This window comes from Branchiostoma belcheri, unplaced genomic scaffold (genome assembly GCF_001625305.1).
Source record: "Branchiostoma belcheri isolate BF01 breed outbred unplaced genomic scaffold, Haploidv18h27 scaffold136, whole genome shotgun sequence".
Classification (NCBI taxonomy): domain Eukaryota; kingdom Metazoa; phylum Chordata; class Leptocardii; order Amphioxiformes; family Branchiostomatidae; genus Branchiostoma; species Branchiostoma belcheri.
Genome location: NW_017802780.1, coordinates 639,243 through 655,538, shown reverse-complemented (window position 1 = coordinate 655,538; position 16,296 = coordinate 639,243). Strand labels below are relative to the sequence as shown.

The following is a 16,296-nucleotide window of genomic DNA, read 5'->3' as shown; positions in this document are numbered from 1 at the left end:
ATTGAAGCACACCAAATGTTTATTTCAGAAAAATATGTAAATATATCTTTTTTAGTAATTTTTGAACCTTGGTCAGCTTGTTTCATGCGGGCGATGAGCTGGTGCCGGGATCCTGTCGTCTCCAGACCACGCAGCTGCAGGTCAGCTCTCAGCTGGTCGTCTGTCTTTGTCTCCGGACGGGCACATGGCTTACTCTCTATCAGGGCCTAGTGTGATATAAAAAAGAGATGGTAACATATCGTTGCATAAAAGGCAGTATTCATCAGTGCTCATTAATCCTCTCTGAAACTAACGGTCGTAGACTCCGCATTTGCCCACTTTTGATTCACCCATGACGTCATCACGCTCTCGGACTTCTAAAGAGAAGCACAGTTAATCAGTGATAGGATGAACATCGACGAGATCGACTTAAAATCTAAAGCGCGCTTTTATTTAAATGTCAGTGATTATGCCTGTAAAAGCCTATTCAGGTTGGTTAGCTTCCGACACGATATCTAGTACCTTGGCACTGATGGTACCAAATGATAGCCCTTGAAGGTTATTGGCAAACGTAGACATGAGAAAAAATGTTGTATAGAACATCCCAATACAAGATGTAGCTGTGCGTCACCTCCAATTATAATCAACATCCTAAACTATTCTTCTAAGTATTGCCTATGTTTACAATCCTCCTCAAGAATTTTCGGATATTGCAAAGCTGAAAAAAAAAGAAGAATGACAGTACCTTAACAAGAGAGGAATGTTGAAATTTACGAACTGTTATTTGGTTACATGGTTACTCCAATTCAGCTTCCTTTAAAAGTGCCAGCATATTTCAAGCAGAACAAGAGCTATGTATCTAACACTCATGAGCTTAGTATTTCAAGAACACAAGATAGCAAAACCGAAAGTTTCTCTGCCGTTTCAAGGAAAGCGACAAGGAGGTTAAAAAATCTGATTATTTCTTCATCCAGACATTAGTCATTACACACAAACGGTAAAAAAGCAAAACTTCAAGTGAAGCTATGAGATAATGAGAGACTTAGATAATAGGAGACTTAGAAGAGATGGGTATCACTTGGGAAGGAGCACGAAGGAAAGCACTGGACAGAAGACAGTGGAAAGCTATGGAGGTCCGCATCGTCGATAGATGATGGCGGCGATGATGACGTTAAGTCATGTATGCATGATATCTACTAAAATCAACCTTTGAATTTGTAGTCTATTAGTTCAAGTACTAATGAACATGCATCTGTATAGTACATGTAGGCAAGGTCGTTCTACAGACTTGTAGAACGTCCTTGATGTAGGTTAATGTAAACCCTTGGCCATTTATAATGTCCGATGATAAAGTTACCTGAACACCCCCGATGACTTTAATGAGAGCCTCCCTGGTGTCGTCCATGCCGACAGCCTGCAGGAAGTCCAGGATGTTGCAGATTTTCAGCCGGGCCATGGAGAAACCACTGTTGGCTGGGCCGGAACTGTTAATGGCGGGGATACCCAGACTGCTCAGCAGGTCTTTACCGTCTGAATCTGGAATAGAAAAGGCCGCGTGGCGTAGCTGCAGAGTGCTAGACTCAAAATCAAGAGGTCCAGTGTTCGAGTCCTGACATGCCACTGATTTTGTGTCCTTCGGAAATGCACTTTACACAACTTTCCTTTTTTCGCTTGGATTAAAATGAGTACATTGTATCGTATTGTCCCCTGTGTTGGTGGCTGCATTAATATAAGTTGACGTCTTGTAATTAGATGTTGGAAAAAAAATAGAAATGGAGATGTGTACAGGATAAACGATCGGTTCCGTACATGGTGTAGAGTACACGTGTAGCATCGACATCAACACTCTGAGGACAACCGGAATAGGTGTATAAAGGAGATTATGGTATCAAACCTCTGCACGATAAGTTATTCACAAGAAGAATCACGATGTGCTGGGCTAAACATGCGAGCTGTAGCGTAGTTATATTGAAATTAGTTTAGGAACTACTTGAAAAAGCACCATAATTGACCTCAGTTTAGGATTACAGAAAAAAAAAAGATCTGCCATAAAGTACCAGATTGCCAATTATAGACTGACAAAAATAGTAGTGTTACTAACATATCTAGGCAGGCATTGATTGGGACAGGTGTCAAAGTATAAATTAATAGGAATTTTAAGATTGTGTGACCTTTTTAAAGGTCAGAAAATTACTGCTCGTGTTCATTGACGTGATTAAATGTACATTTTATTTAACACAATAAGAATGAAAAATGGTGTATTACTTGAGGGAATTGAGATGGAAATTCCTCGTTTCTTTCTCCTTGTCTTCTCTGGCATCTGTAAGCCAGACGTGTCCGGTTTAGTCGCTGTCCTCTTTGGCGACGTGTCTTCACTTTTCTTGCCACCCAGACCCACAATGTAGCCTGCCTTTATGGTTTGAAACTGTGGAGACATTTTTATTCACTTATTAGAAAATGCGAAAAAAACATTACAATAACTTTCACAGCATGACTTGTGTATTTTAATAGGCATATATAGGCATTGCGAAATTGCGATTTGTTTAAAACTATCATCAAATCTCTTTGTAATACACACAAAGTAGAATTAAATACTTCCTTAAGGTAGAATAGTTTATGTAAAAAATTTGTTTGGAGGCAAAAATGCAATTACCAATTAAAGGACTTACGATGCTACAGAGTCCAAGATTTTATTATGTCATTAACTGCGGAAAATTTATGCATGGAAGTTCTGACTAAAATATCTAACCGTAAATAATGCCTGATAAAGGCTATTGGTTAGATTCTCATACCTTTTCAGTTTAAAGATTAAGCAACTGGATGAATTTTCAGATACTTAAGATAGTATCTGCAATCTTGTTTTAAAAGCTGATAATGGAATTTAGAAATTAACCATGCCTTATGACACTGTAAACGCCAAAGCAAGGTATTAAGATACTTATGAAGTATAGCCATTGCAGAGAAGTTAAACATATATTTGTGTTCTACCTGAATGTCTAACCTTCATTATCCTTGCATAATATTTTCTTCTGATATATCTAACATGTTTTACAACATTTGCTTGGAACTAGGCTGTACCTTGTAAGCCAACTTGTAGTCATCACAGTGCTGTATCCACTGTGGAATAGTGATGAAACGTGGTTCCAGAAACTTGCTAATGTCCACAAAGCTGCCGTCTTTCTCCACTGCAAAGTGGATGTGGTTGGTGCAACTTGAGCGTGCAGCTTTACCGATTTCCTCTCCGGCCAGTATCTATGGGTAGACATAAAACAGACATCATATTTACATACACTGCAACAATCACTGATTCTAATCATTACAATGTTAACTTATTAAAATAAGAATTCTGATCCCAGCTGTTCACCAACTACTAAACGGATAATAAGATTCTTAAGCATTAAAAAAATCATAGCATTGACATTGAAATAATCAATCCAGCACAATATTCGACACCCAAAATAGTACAGGTGGGCGAGTAGCTTGGTACGCCTTGCAAAATCAATGCTGTTTTCTCTCTGTTGATGCTCACCCCCATGAAACTCCTTCCTCTTCGCCCCCGCCGTTCTGCTTCGCCCCGCCCCGTTCTGCTTCGCCCCGGCAAAAAATCTGCTTCGCCCCCGTCGTTCCTCTACGCCCCCGACGCAATTCTGCTTTGCCCCCGTCCTTCTGCTTAGCCCCCAATGGCGGCACAGCTCACAGTCGACACGAAAATCGTCTGCAAAATAACAATAAAGGCTGTGCCGCCAAATTTAAAGTAGCCCATGCTCCGGCAAACATTCTGGACCACCTTTCTGCCAAGTGGCGTTGCACAAATCCTTCCCATTCAAAAGTTTACCCCTGCCTCACGGCCCGTCAGTGGTTCTTACGTTTATAAGTACTGGCGTTTATAAGTACAGCCGTGAGTGAAATTTCCCGCCAGTACTTATAAACGTAAGATCCACTGACAGGCCGTGAGGTAGGGGTAAACTTTTGAATGGGAAGGATTTGTGCAACGCCACTTGGCAGAAAGGTGGTCCAGAATGTTTGCCGGAGCATGGGCTACTTTAAATTTGGCGGCACAGCCTTTATTGTTATTTTGCAGACGATTTTCGTGTCGACTGTGAGCTGTGCCGCCATTGGGGGCTAAGCAGAAGGACGGGGGCAAAGCAGAATTGCGTCGGGGGCGTAGAGGAACGACGGGGGCGAAGCAGATTTTTTGCGGGGGCGAAGCAGAACTGGGCGGGGGCGAAGCAGAACGGCGGGGGCGAAGAGGAAGGAGTTTCATGGGGGTGATGCTGTATTGAAAAGTTGTCTCAGCTGAAAACCTTCTACGTCCTATGGCCTACAGACACAACGTAACTAGGATATTGGTTCTGACTAGAGAACAATGCATATTTTAAAATAGAAGACATGCTTTATCCGTTATTGTGACGAATTTAAATAATCTGTCTGCATGCATTATTAGTCCTAGATATTGATCCATCATCAAAGCTACGTTACAGACTTACATTGACTATGTCTCCATTCTCAAACATCTCATCGGCCAAGTCCACGTTCTCGACATATGCTGTCATCCCACGCATGGAAGACTCCGTACAGTTGATGCCGACAGCCTTGTCATTTAGCTTCCACATATTCCCAGAGAATGGTGCTACAATCTGAAGGTGTTAGAAATATGTAAAACAGAATCGTTTATTAGTGAAGAGTCATTGCTTTATGATGCAATTACATTAAAAGTATTGAAATAAATTTTGAGATCATAGCGCTCACTATGCCCATGGCATATTGCCCGCCATGTTGGATGCCTTTATTTGTATAATTTGCATCCGGCTATGTGCATTTTTTAAGCTACCAATACGAGCTATGATATAATTCCATAAAATAAGCTCTTTTGGAGCTGCTAATTTGAACATCACTTTCTCGGTCTGTTTCAGGCGTTCTCAGTCAGTCTGTGATGGTATTTTCACATGGAAATAACCGTGGAGACACATGCAGTCTGACAGACTAGGACGTTACCGGCATTCATGTCGGAGATTCTAAAATTTCTGTTCCATATTATCATGCGTGATGGTACTGCATCATGCATGATGGTACTGACCTGATTTGCTATGTCTGTCTCCAGGTCCACTCCCATGCGTCCTTCGTACCTTTCTTCGTTGTCTGTTGGATAAAAGCCGTCCTCACCACACCCGTTTCCACTCAGACGGATCTTTCTTGGGAACTTGAGGTGAGCCTTAGGCCCAAACAGTCCCTCCTGCATAGCTTTAACTTTACTGTACCTGTGTGACCATTAGATATATGTGATAAAACTGTACGGTCAAAACTCACTCGTCTCTTCAAGTCTTTCTTATAGTTGCACGAACGTCAGCTCTATTTGGCCGACATCGTGTACCTACCAGTCCACAACAATGTTGCCGCAGTATGGAACGAGTTTGAACTGCAATTGCCAACACAAGAATTTGAACTTATCCAAATGGTTGATTGTACAACTGTGAAGTACAGTGAGCAGTGGATCTTAAGTTGCAGAACGTCCTAAGATCCACTCCTCACGGAGTCACGTGTGTTATCTGCTTGACGTCACGAAAGCGGTGGATTGTTCATTTCCTTGTACAGTCGAAAATTTGGGTGAGTAAAATTGGCTTGTGTTGGCAGCTGCAATTCAAATTCGTTTCATAATGACTTCCACCAACACAAATGAACTTCCAAGATAATGTAACCACACGTTTTTTCAACCTTAATGCTCATATAATTGACGAGCGAAGGTGGCGAGCCCACATGTTCTATAGAACACGATCCAATCTTCCTTATTTAACTTAAATATTATGATTTGCACTGTCGTGATTATTTAGTCATAGTTACATAATTCTTGTTTATTTCTTGGACAGGCCGAAATCAGCGCGTCATCCACAAAAAAAGTACTTGATGTGGTCTAATTAGAAATGTGGGCATAGCTCTGAGACATTCCTGTACACTAGAATACCTGACGGAAAAAAAGCAACCCCTATAATTCTTGAAAAGGTTCTTGAGTTATCGGGCTAAACCACATACATATTACATACATACATACATACATACATACACACACACACACACACGAACGCTAATGAAAACATAACCTTCTTGGCGAAGGTAATTATTGACGTGTTACTCACATTTCAAAAAGAAGAGCATACCCCTCTTTGACACTGTTGATGATATTCTCCACCAGAGTGAAGATTTTCTGCACCTCGCTGATGATTGTTAACAGTGGTGCGAGGGGTTCCTTCAGACGGTTCAACACATCTCCCAACTGACTCATCATGTAACGCTTCAGCTCAGACTAATATGAAAGGTCACAAATATAACATAAACTTAGTATTAATAATACTTAAAGATAATTAATGATCTATCCCAAGAGTTGTATGCGATGTCGTAATACATGTATTGGGCATTCCCTATCACCAATAAATGAGGCACAGAGTGCTCTATCGGTAACCCCATTGGTTCCTGTGTTTATAGGATTTCATAACCAATGATATGGTTATGGTGTCGTAACAAACAACTTATTTTTGGTTTATGCTGTCTATCTATCTAATGTTATTCTTTAAAGACAACCAGACGAATCTACCTCAACTGCTAACTAGTCTGCTAGTTTTCAATATGTCGTTACGAATTAAGGGGTTTGGAAAGTCTTGTTGTTTTAAAAAGAACTCTATTTTGTATTAGATAATCTATATGACAAAGTTTGTTTATTTTAATGTACTCGATCTGTTGTACCTAGTACTAAACATGTACAAATCATGTACATCCATGTGCTCAAACATTTCCATCTTAAAACGTATGATGTCATGTTGATTGTAATTACTAATGTTTCTGTTTTATCTCTCTCTGTGAAACTTAAATGCTCTCCACACATAGGGAATAAGTGCACAATTGATACGCAGAGGAAAATTATTATGCATCAAATTCTTTTCACTTTATCATAAACACTTATTCAAAGGCGTGCTAATAATCAAAACTAAAAATTGATATCAATAAGAATAAAATGTACCTCACTCTTTCCTAATACATGTTTAACTGGATCCTGTGTGATTTCAGACACCCAGGCTTCTCCTATAGCCTGGCTGGTCTCCAGTGCTGTTGTGATATTGTCTGCAACCTCAGCTGCAAGTCCGCCTAGGTCAAACCAATACGGCCAGTCACCTGCAGGACAATAGTGGAGAATTAGGACCAGTAATTAATGATGGAACTAACATATAAGGATAGAAACATCTCTGTCTGTTGTTTATTCAATTCCAGATACAGAAGTTTTCTTTGAGGCACTAAGCTATAAATATGTGTATCTGTTTGTCTTGACATCAAAAACATTGACAGCACATAAGTAGGGAAAGATATCGACGGACAAGATGACAGGGGGTAAAATGGTTCGCAATCTGGCTGTTAAGCTGGCAGGATTGGGGGCACATAATATAATTTATGGTTTACCAACTTTTAGGTTTAGCAGACTTCTAAGTTTGGAAATTCAACCTATAAGTGGAAATAAAAAGTAATGTTAAAAAGGAAAGAATAATTTTTTAACCTATAAGATGGTAATGTCAAACATAGAAATCATCAAACTAAACAATAACACTGCAAATCTTGCCTGACTGGTGACAAAATCAATATACACCAAAACAAACATAATTAAAATAAAAACATCTGGCCTGATTACTTTGGCAGCAAGGTTGTCAATGTGTGCATACTAAATCTGCTAACGGTGAAAGTTTAATACTTATTACACGTGGTTACAACAATTAATGTAATGTTACCTTAAGACTACCAGTATATAAGAATATACTTCAAGATGCAAGATCAGTACCCATTACTTCAGTTATCCAGTTCCAGGTATCATGTGAAAGCCTGAATAACACTTGCCCTTAAAATTTAGGGGACCTGGTGGAATAAAGAGCAATGTCATTAACATAAAACATGTGGAAAAGTACTGATTCGATGACTTACCATTTGGGTACACATAGCCCATGATCTCATTCTTCCGCTCTATAAGCTTGGTAACAGCTTGAATCAACCTGGGAAAAGCCGACATTAATATGACATAACAGGTGCATGACATTTTCGCCCAGGCACTACAAGACAGTGCTTTTAAGTGCATGTCACAACTTTATGGAAATGCAGTGTAGTGTAAAACCGTGTGTTTAAAAAAAGGTGTCAAGGTGTCAAAATTTCATGACCCTAGCATGTCCAGATCGCGAGATATCAAAACCGTAAGTTGCGCTGCAGTATCAAGGGAAGCCACTAGGGGGACCAAAATCTCATCATTTCCAGTTTTCGTCACACCCTACCAACACACCAAGTATGAAACCAATCCATCCAGGCGTTCTTGAGTTATCTTGTTGACCAACATACAGACGGATAGACGGACAGATAAACGCAACTGAAAATATAACCTCCATGACACATTTCATGGAGGTAAACATCGCTGGTCACATAAAAGTCATTTTACAAAGCTAAGAAACTTGACTTGAAAGCTCATGTGTAATATGCTTTGGAAACTACAGTGAGTACAGTTCATCTTAAAAGTTTGGTGGTATCATATAGCCTAAAACCCATAATTAAAACATTTAGTAGCGTTTTGAATTTAAATAAACAGTAATGCAGTCTGTGGGAAGAATGCGATGTACCTGAAGACACTTTTGAATATATCGCTTAGGGCACCCTTTGGGTTGCTGAACACGTCATTCAGGGCCTCTATCATGGTAGTGATGGCTCCCCAGATCTGCTCAGCTGCCCAGGGTAGGTCAACCCTGATACCCATGTTCACCGCCTGATGTCGAGCAAATGAAATGCAGTTAACGCATGAGGTCACTAATGACTGCTGTCAGCTGTTATTTAGTACAAACAACTACCGAAGGAGTGCTAGTGTCATCAAAATGAAAACATATCTAGAAAGTGGTTTATACCTGAATACAAAATATAAATGTCCAGACTACACATGGCGCCAGACTACTCATAATGTACAAAATAGATGGACTCCCTGTCACCAAGAACGGTATGGGGATGCCTACATGCAAATAGCATCTTTAACCCTCAACAGAACACCTTCCCGGACTGATTAATCTGTACACCTGGGGTCCGCGTGGACCCTTGAACAGTATTTTTGCTAATTTTTAGAAATTATCAACATGCTACCAGCTCAATTGTTTTGCAAACTGATGTGGGAACCTCATACATTTTGAACTTTTTCTATTTTTTTGGTAAAGAAAAGAAGACAAGAAAAAATACCCAATTTTTAAACCCATTTCAGACTGAAGGGGCTTTTGAGGCCCAACTTTGATCTCAGATAGCGGCTAAACGGCTTGCGCTAGAAGTATCAAATTTGGAGACCTTTCCTAAAATGTCTCTGGAAAAAATCCATATTTGTTTAATACTAGTAAGTTGATGTTTTTTTGTGTTGCCATGGCAACGGGTTTCTAGCAGGCATTTTTTTGACAATAGAAGTAATTTTGGTTTAAACATAAAAATTTTCTGAGTTTTATATTAAATTACACTTCTTTTCCAACATTAATAACATCTAACATAATTAAAGATGAGTTAAATCATTTAATATGCATATAATATGCTAATTTGATGACGTCATTGGTCAAAATCCAATATGGCGGACTATATTATTAGCTCTGACGTCATATGACGTCATAATTACACCAAAGTTATTAAAATTTAATTCTATTACTACACCATTCTCTGAAAACTTGGTAGACATACGATGAGTGCATAAAAACATATAAAAACGGAAATAAGGTAATGTATAAGAACGCCAGTGTATCCATTATGATCGAAAGCCGGCTGGGGTCCGCGCGGACCCCAAAAGAAAATCAGATATAATTTTTTCATAAATAGTAGAAACGGATTTTTCTGCACTGTATTGAGAGACAACTTTGTGGGTGACAATTACCTAAAATTTCAGAAAAAATCTTTAGAAAAAAAAAAGATATTACAGAATGTATAGTGCTGGGGTCCGCGCGGACCCCAAGTGTACTGTTTAGGGTTAAATAACACTTGCAGTGGAAAGGTTATGCGTGATAAGTCATCCGATGCTGAGTGCCTGCAAATCGTGTGTATTGCACTAAAGGGTGGGTAAACCGGGTTACAAAAGTACAGAAACTAATACAATTTTTGCTTTTCAAACATATTTTACATTTTGTTCTATTGCAAAATGGTCAGTGACCGTGTATTTTTTATACACGCATTACAGAAACTTTGACATCATTTCTAAAACTTTGAACAATTTGTACATTTTTTTAAAAATTAAAATACCATCTGTGTCCATAATATCACCAGGGTCCATAATATCGCCACCTTGAGAAAAAGGTATGTACATTTGATGCGTTAAGGAGTGCATACCAAAGGTATGTTGCAGTAAAAAATATCTTGAAGCACACTGTTTCTCAAGGTGGCGATATCATGGACCCTGGTAATATCATGGACACAGTTGTTACTCATTAAAAAGGCTCCAATTCTCTTATTACAATTTGAATAAACAAAAAGCAAGTAGCCCCTTAAAATTGATAAAATTTACAATATTCTTGTTTTTTTAATCGCAGAATGAGGAACAAACTTCACAGATTTACATTGTACAAATCAGCCTTTTGCAACAGCGACCATATTCAACAATTTTGACATGTAAATTTGTGAATTGTCTTACATTGTAGAAGCCCAGAATGTCACTCTTGATTTGTTGGTATGTGTTGATGACTCCCATCACCATCTGTATGATAGGCTGGGCAGGTTCAGGCCAGTCTGCTGGGTCAAACTGCCCCAGTGTGTGGAGTGAGTTTTCCACTGCATCACGCAGTTCAAACGCCTGCAAAACACACAACACTAGAGATCCATGATCTCATAACTAGTAGTTAACTTTGACAAAAGATCTTTCGACAGCGATTCTAGCACGTTGCCTTGTATTATGCATTATAATGCATGATTTATATATGATATTGTTGACTTTTACGTAAATTATAAGTGTAAATCCTTGCCGTTTAGTGCCATTTCACTATGATGTAATGACATTTCCACTTCAATGATGTGCTAATGAGGTACCCTTCCTTGATATCTTACTATGTTCCTTTCTTAAATGGTTACATGTGAAAATAGTCATTGTTCTATATTGGAATAGAGGTAACTTATGATTCATCATTGCCTTTTCAAGTTCACACACAAACACACGTATACAAAGTCGTTCCCGAGGACGAATTGCAGGAACAGAAGCGATGAATGTTTACTAACTTTTGATCTATACGTGACTGTTAAACCCCAATAATAGTAAAATGCTGTTTCTTTGACAAAACGATGGCTAAATATATGGCACTATACTTTGCATGCTAATAAAAACTGTAACTCTAACTATTAGATATTTGTGCGCAGGCGCGGAGGTGAGCGGCAGCAAACACGAGAGCTCCCGAGTATTTTCCCATTTTTACGTCTTATTGTACTAATTTGCTTGGATTTTTGTTCTAGATTAGCCCACAAGTAATACTTGAACGTATTGTGGACTTGTAAAACCGATAAATGGTGGCATTTTTAGATTTTGAATCAATTTTTACTGTCTTGTAAACCGCCACGTACCGAGTGGGGAGGGCGACGAGTACGAGTAACGTATCTGTGTGGGGAGGACAACCGTATACTAGTATAGATATTGTAATCTAGGAATCATAGAACGACGTGTCGTTACACTAGTAACTTGGACAACAGATTTTCGTAGTGCTATATTTGGAAGGTCTTTGTATAATTTGTAAGGGACTTGATTCACTTGAACATATATTTGGCGTCGCGTCTCGGGCGCCAACACTGATAGACCAGAGTTATCAACCAAGGATTGAGGTGTTCAAGAATTCATTCTTTCCTAGAACTATCGCAGAGTGGAACTCACTGTCACCAAGTACAGTAGGGGCACTGTCAATAGATAGCTTTAAACAATGTCTAGAGCTAGAAGTTCAAGGGTTAGGTGTAACAAGTCGATCGGTATAATATAGCCAGCTGCCGCCGCGCCGCGTGCCTGCGAAGCTGGTGTGTTACGCCGAAAGGCGGTTATACCGGCTATACAGATACAGATACAGATTATACCTGTTCGAATAGCAAATCCATTGGCAACAATTCGCTGCGTCCCAACAAAGCTTGTGTTCTACGCTGAAGGGCGGTTATAGCGGCTATCGGGAAAAAAGAGTTACCCCCACAGTTTTCTTACAAATTGTTGAGCAGATGAACCCTCTAATACACACCTTTTCAGGTAGCTGTTCAATAACAGTTCCGAGGTCCTCAAACATCCCGATGATGTCAGGGTCTCCTGTGATCACATCCTTCAGTGCGTTGATGCCCTTCTCCATGTTGCTGTAGATCTTAGTCACAACGCTGTCGAACTGGGACACAAGCCGCTTGATCTCGTCAACGTCAAATTCCTGGAAAAAGATATTACACATTATGCCATACGTTTGATAAGGGTGTTCCGGACCCGGCCGTACTATACGGTACGGCCCGGACTTATTTACGCGTACGGCCCGGGTTTCGAAATGTTCCACAGAACGATTCGAGCGCGTCTCGCCGCTTTCCGCGTGCACCGCTTTCGAAAATTCGAATACAAAATTCGGACGTTGGAATTGATGTTGTTCCATTTCTTGGGTTTAGGGACAGAAAATTTTCGCTCATTTTGCATTGAAAGGCGCGTTTTCTTGTGTAGGTATGACATAAATAAAATAGAACACGGTGTCTTACGCATCACCCTGGGTCCCAGCTGCAGCCCTCCCCTCCCGCGGGTTGGATCTCCCTCCGGCCGTCGGGCGATCCGACGCGCGGTCGGGATGAAACCTCGGGCGATACGGAATACCCGTGTTGTATTTTATATTTTTATCCAATATTCAGTGGAGAAGGCGGAAGTATTTCTTTTGATGGCGCTAGTCTGTACATTTATGTTTGCTTGTTTGAAACAATTTCTTATTCATTATATGCCTGTAGGCCTCTTTGTATTGAGGTCTTGGGGGAAGGGCTAACAAAAAAATCTATATACATGACTAAATAAGTAGACAATTCAGCTTTCGTGATGCAGGGATTGAAACATGGGAACAACACTTGATCATACCGTTCGGCATACCCGACCAAAGTTGATCTTCTACTGTTGCGACTTCATACTAGACTTTCAAAATTCTGTTGAAACCTCTAAATAAGTAGCGAGGGAAAACCAGGCTAAGATATACAGCGTTCATACCAGATTTTACATGACCGGTTTTGTAAAAATCCTGTCCGGTCAATATCTTGACTTGACTTGACTCACATTTCCAGGTAAACATTTTTGTTTCGGTACAGCTCACGCCCACCCCCACCAGTTTAGGCGACTAATGCTCTTCAGCAATACCAGGCGCTTGGTCTCTTCAACCGACCAGGTTACACATGGTGATGTCATAGCAAAACTAGAGTTCGTAGGGCTCATGCCTTCGACTGTGTGATATTGTTTTGGTGGGTGTTTTTGTTTGTATATGGTAGTATTTTTGTGTAGATGTTTATTGTTGTTATTGATGATATTTATAAGTTAATACAGTGATAAATAGCACTGGGACTGCAGGACTGAAACATAAATGGGACCGGGACTGCAAGACTAAAGCATAAATAGGACCGGGACTGCTGGACGTAACGGTATGCCTAAATACCTCAACCGTTACCTCAACCGGCCTCAACCGACCGCGTAATGGGTTAATATTCAGTGTACATGGGCTAACAGATCATTTATTTCAATAGTTGGATGTCGATCTCTTCCTTCATGCTTTTAAATTTCATTCATACAAGCATAGACAATGTATCCAGAGCGTTGGAAAGGGTTGTTGGCCCATGTATACTGCATATTAACCCATTACGCGGTCGGTTGAGGTCGGTTGAGGTATTTAGGCAGACCCGGACTTAAGGGGGTTCAAGGGTAAGGACTGGAACTTCAGGACTGAGGTTACAATTGGGCCTGCAGGACATAATTGAAAGAATTGATAAATTCTTCACGAAGTTACATATGAAGTTGACAATTAAGCCCTCAGTCTGTTCTCATATGGAAATTAATGTAGTGCCGAGGGCCTGTTTTACTTGCTGACTATGTAACTTTTCCACCACTTCAACTTGCTTTTGTGTAATTGGAAACCGAATACTTGCCCCGTATTTTATGTGTCATCTTATGAATGCCTTGCACAATATAGTACCATGATATGGATGTTATATTATTCACAGACATGTGTGCATTACCACCCCACCCACCCCCGATGTTATATTGAACGGTGCCCATGTGATAGACAGTCAGTGTACCAGATGTGTCACATGGATTTGCCCTTTGCCCTTGAAAACAACCCATAGTTTCTTTAAGCGATCTGATGAAAGAGTCAGGCTAAAAGGCTGGTGGTTTGTGAAACAAAGAGGTAATGTTTTTAGTGAGTCAGGGGCAAGAACCTTCAAAAAGCAACTAATGTAATCATTGGTGAATTTACTGACAAGCATATAGAAATCACACAGAATGTGCACGTGGTGGTAATGGTTAAACATCCAAGTAATAAGATATGCAAAATAACAGTTACTTAACCAACTGGATATGATTTTAAAAGCGCCCAAGTGTCATAACTAGCATCTATTTTGATATACAGTACTAACTTGTCAGGCCTGTTGCCTGAACAAATAAGACTCTTGTTATAAGGACACTTCACGGGTGCTGTTGTTTCAACAAACTCTACACGCTGCCAGTGTTGTTTTTACCTGAATCTAGTTCACACTATCTATTATCTTAACATAGAACGAACAGAGACCTTCCTATCTAGTTTTGTGCTAAAAACAAACCAGACGACAAATACTTCTTTAAAGTGGCTCTACTATCGTACAACTTTTAAAACTAAACGCATAACTAGTCATGTTAAACTTACCATATAGTAAAAACCGTGCACTTCGAATGCTGTCTCATGGTCCACTAATTACAAAAAGTTTAACAGGCACTTGTTATGTTCTTTCAAACACTTCACATTATACCTATTTGTAATATACATTACTACCTCGCTTTTTCCAGGGTAGCTTCGCTTCTTAAAAGAACACTTCAGGATTACTATTATTTCAACAAACAACTCTAAACCCTTGCTGTCATTTTGTTACCATAACCTACTTAACCCTGACTACACTGTCCTATATACCAGGTCAAAACCTTTGCCTATACTTATAAAGGGAATACAAATTGTTCTATTATATCAACACACAGCCTACTACAGATTAATCACATTAAGTCACAATTTACATAATGAAAATCTCTTCCTCTTGATTACATATGCCACCATTTTAATTGTGTTATCATAGAACCCAGCAAATATATAGACTTCTGTCATTAATTATGTAAATTAAATCGTGATTTGCAAAATATTCAGCAAATTAGGTCAAGCATCACTTAAGCTACCAAGATACCAAAAATAACAACAATCCGTCAACCGGTTCTTGAGCTATCCTACTTCAAACATTTTCAAACAAATGCCTCTGCATTTCCCAAACAAGCTGCTACGGGGCGCAAACTTATGGCACTTTTTTCTGAGCACGAGAGCTACCTACCATCTAAAAATCATGACCCTAGCACGTCCAGGTCACGAAATGTAAAAACCAGAAGTTTCGCTGCAGTACTTTCTAATTCAATGACGTGGGGACCCCCCACGAAGCCCATATCCGAACTTGACCTTGGTATTGCCAATGGTAACTTGCCAACTAAAAAACATGAACATCCATTTAATGATTCTTGAGTTATCTTGCTCACAAGAAAAAACACAAAAAACAAAGGTCAACTGCAGTGACATAGAAACCCCCACGGGGCCCATCTTTGAACTTGACCTTGGTCTTTTTAAACGGTAACTTGCCCACTAAAAATCATTTATATCATTTACATCCATTTATGGATACTCGAGATATCTTGATGACAAGGAAAAAACACCAAAAACCAAGGTCAACTACAGTGACTTAGGAACCCCCCACGAAGCCCATTTTTAGCCTTGAAAATGGTCACTCCCAAATCGACCTGCCTGCTAAAAATCGTGAACCTCGGACCTTGCCTTCAAGAGTTATCGTGCCTAATCTGCCAAACAGTGCAAAAGCGATTTCATAGCCTTCTCCGAAGGCATAGCCTTCAGTCGAAGGCAAAGAAAGATGTGCTTGCCGCACATCCGCTCTTGAAAACAACCAATTACAACTGGGACCCAGGCCCTTCTATTAACTGGTATTGTAAAGATGGCCTTAATTACCTTCGCCAAGAAGGTTATGTTTTCAGTAGCGTTTGTCTGTGTGTGTGTGGGTGTGTTTGTGTGTGTGTGTGTGTGTGTGTGT

The 16,296-nt window shown here is 39.8% G+C and overlaps 1 protein-coding gene across 1 annotated transcript in view; it reads right to left on the bottom strand.

The window, feature by feature from the left end:
- Positions 1-16,296, bottom strand: part of LOC109464305 — a 48,995-nt gene that overhangs the window by 15,521 nt on the left and 17,178 nt on the right. Inside the window, exons 9-20 of the mRNA XM_019761258.1 lie at positions 12,207-12,383; positions 10,637-10,795; positions 8,616-8,758; positions 7,936-8,003; positions 6,989-7,140; positions 6,111-6,277; positions 5,057-5,237; positions 4,467-4,616; positions 3,058-3,231; positions 2,245-2,404; positions 1,337-1,515; positions 68-206 (exon numbers count right to left, since the gene is read on the bottom strand). Coding sequence (XP_019616817.1) covers positions 68-206; positions 1,337-1,515; positions 2,245-2,404; positions 3,058-3,231; positions 4,467-4,616; positions 5,057-5,237; positions 6,111-6,277; positions 6,989-7,140; positions 7,936-8,003; positions 8,616-8,758; positions 10,637-10,795; positions 12,207-12,383 — 1,849 coding nt within the window. The remainder of the gene's footprint in view (positions 1-67; positions 207-1,336; positions 1,516-2,244; positions 2,405-3,057; positions 3,232-4,466; positions 4,617-5,056; positions 5,238-6,110; positions 6,278-6,988; positions 7,141-7,935; positions 8,004-8,615; positions 8,759-10,636; positions 10,796-12,206; positions 12,384-16,296) is intronic.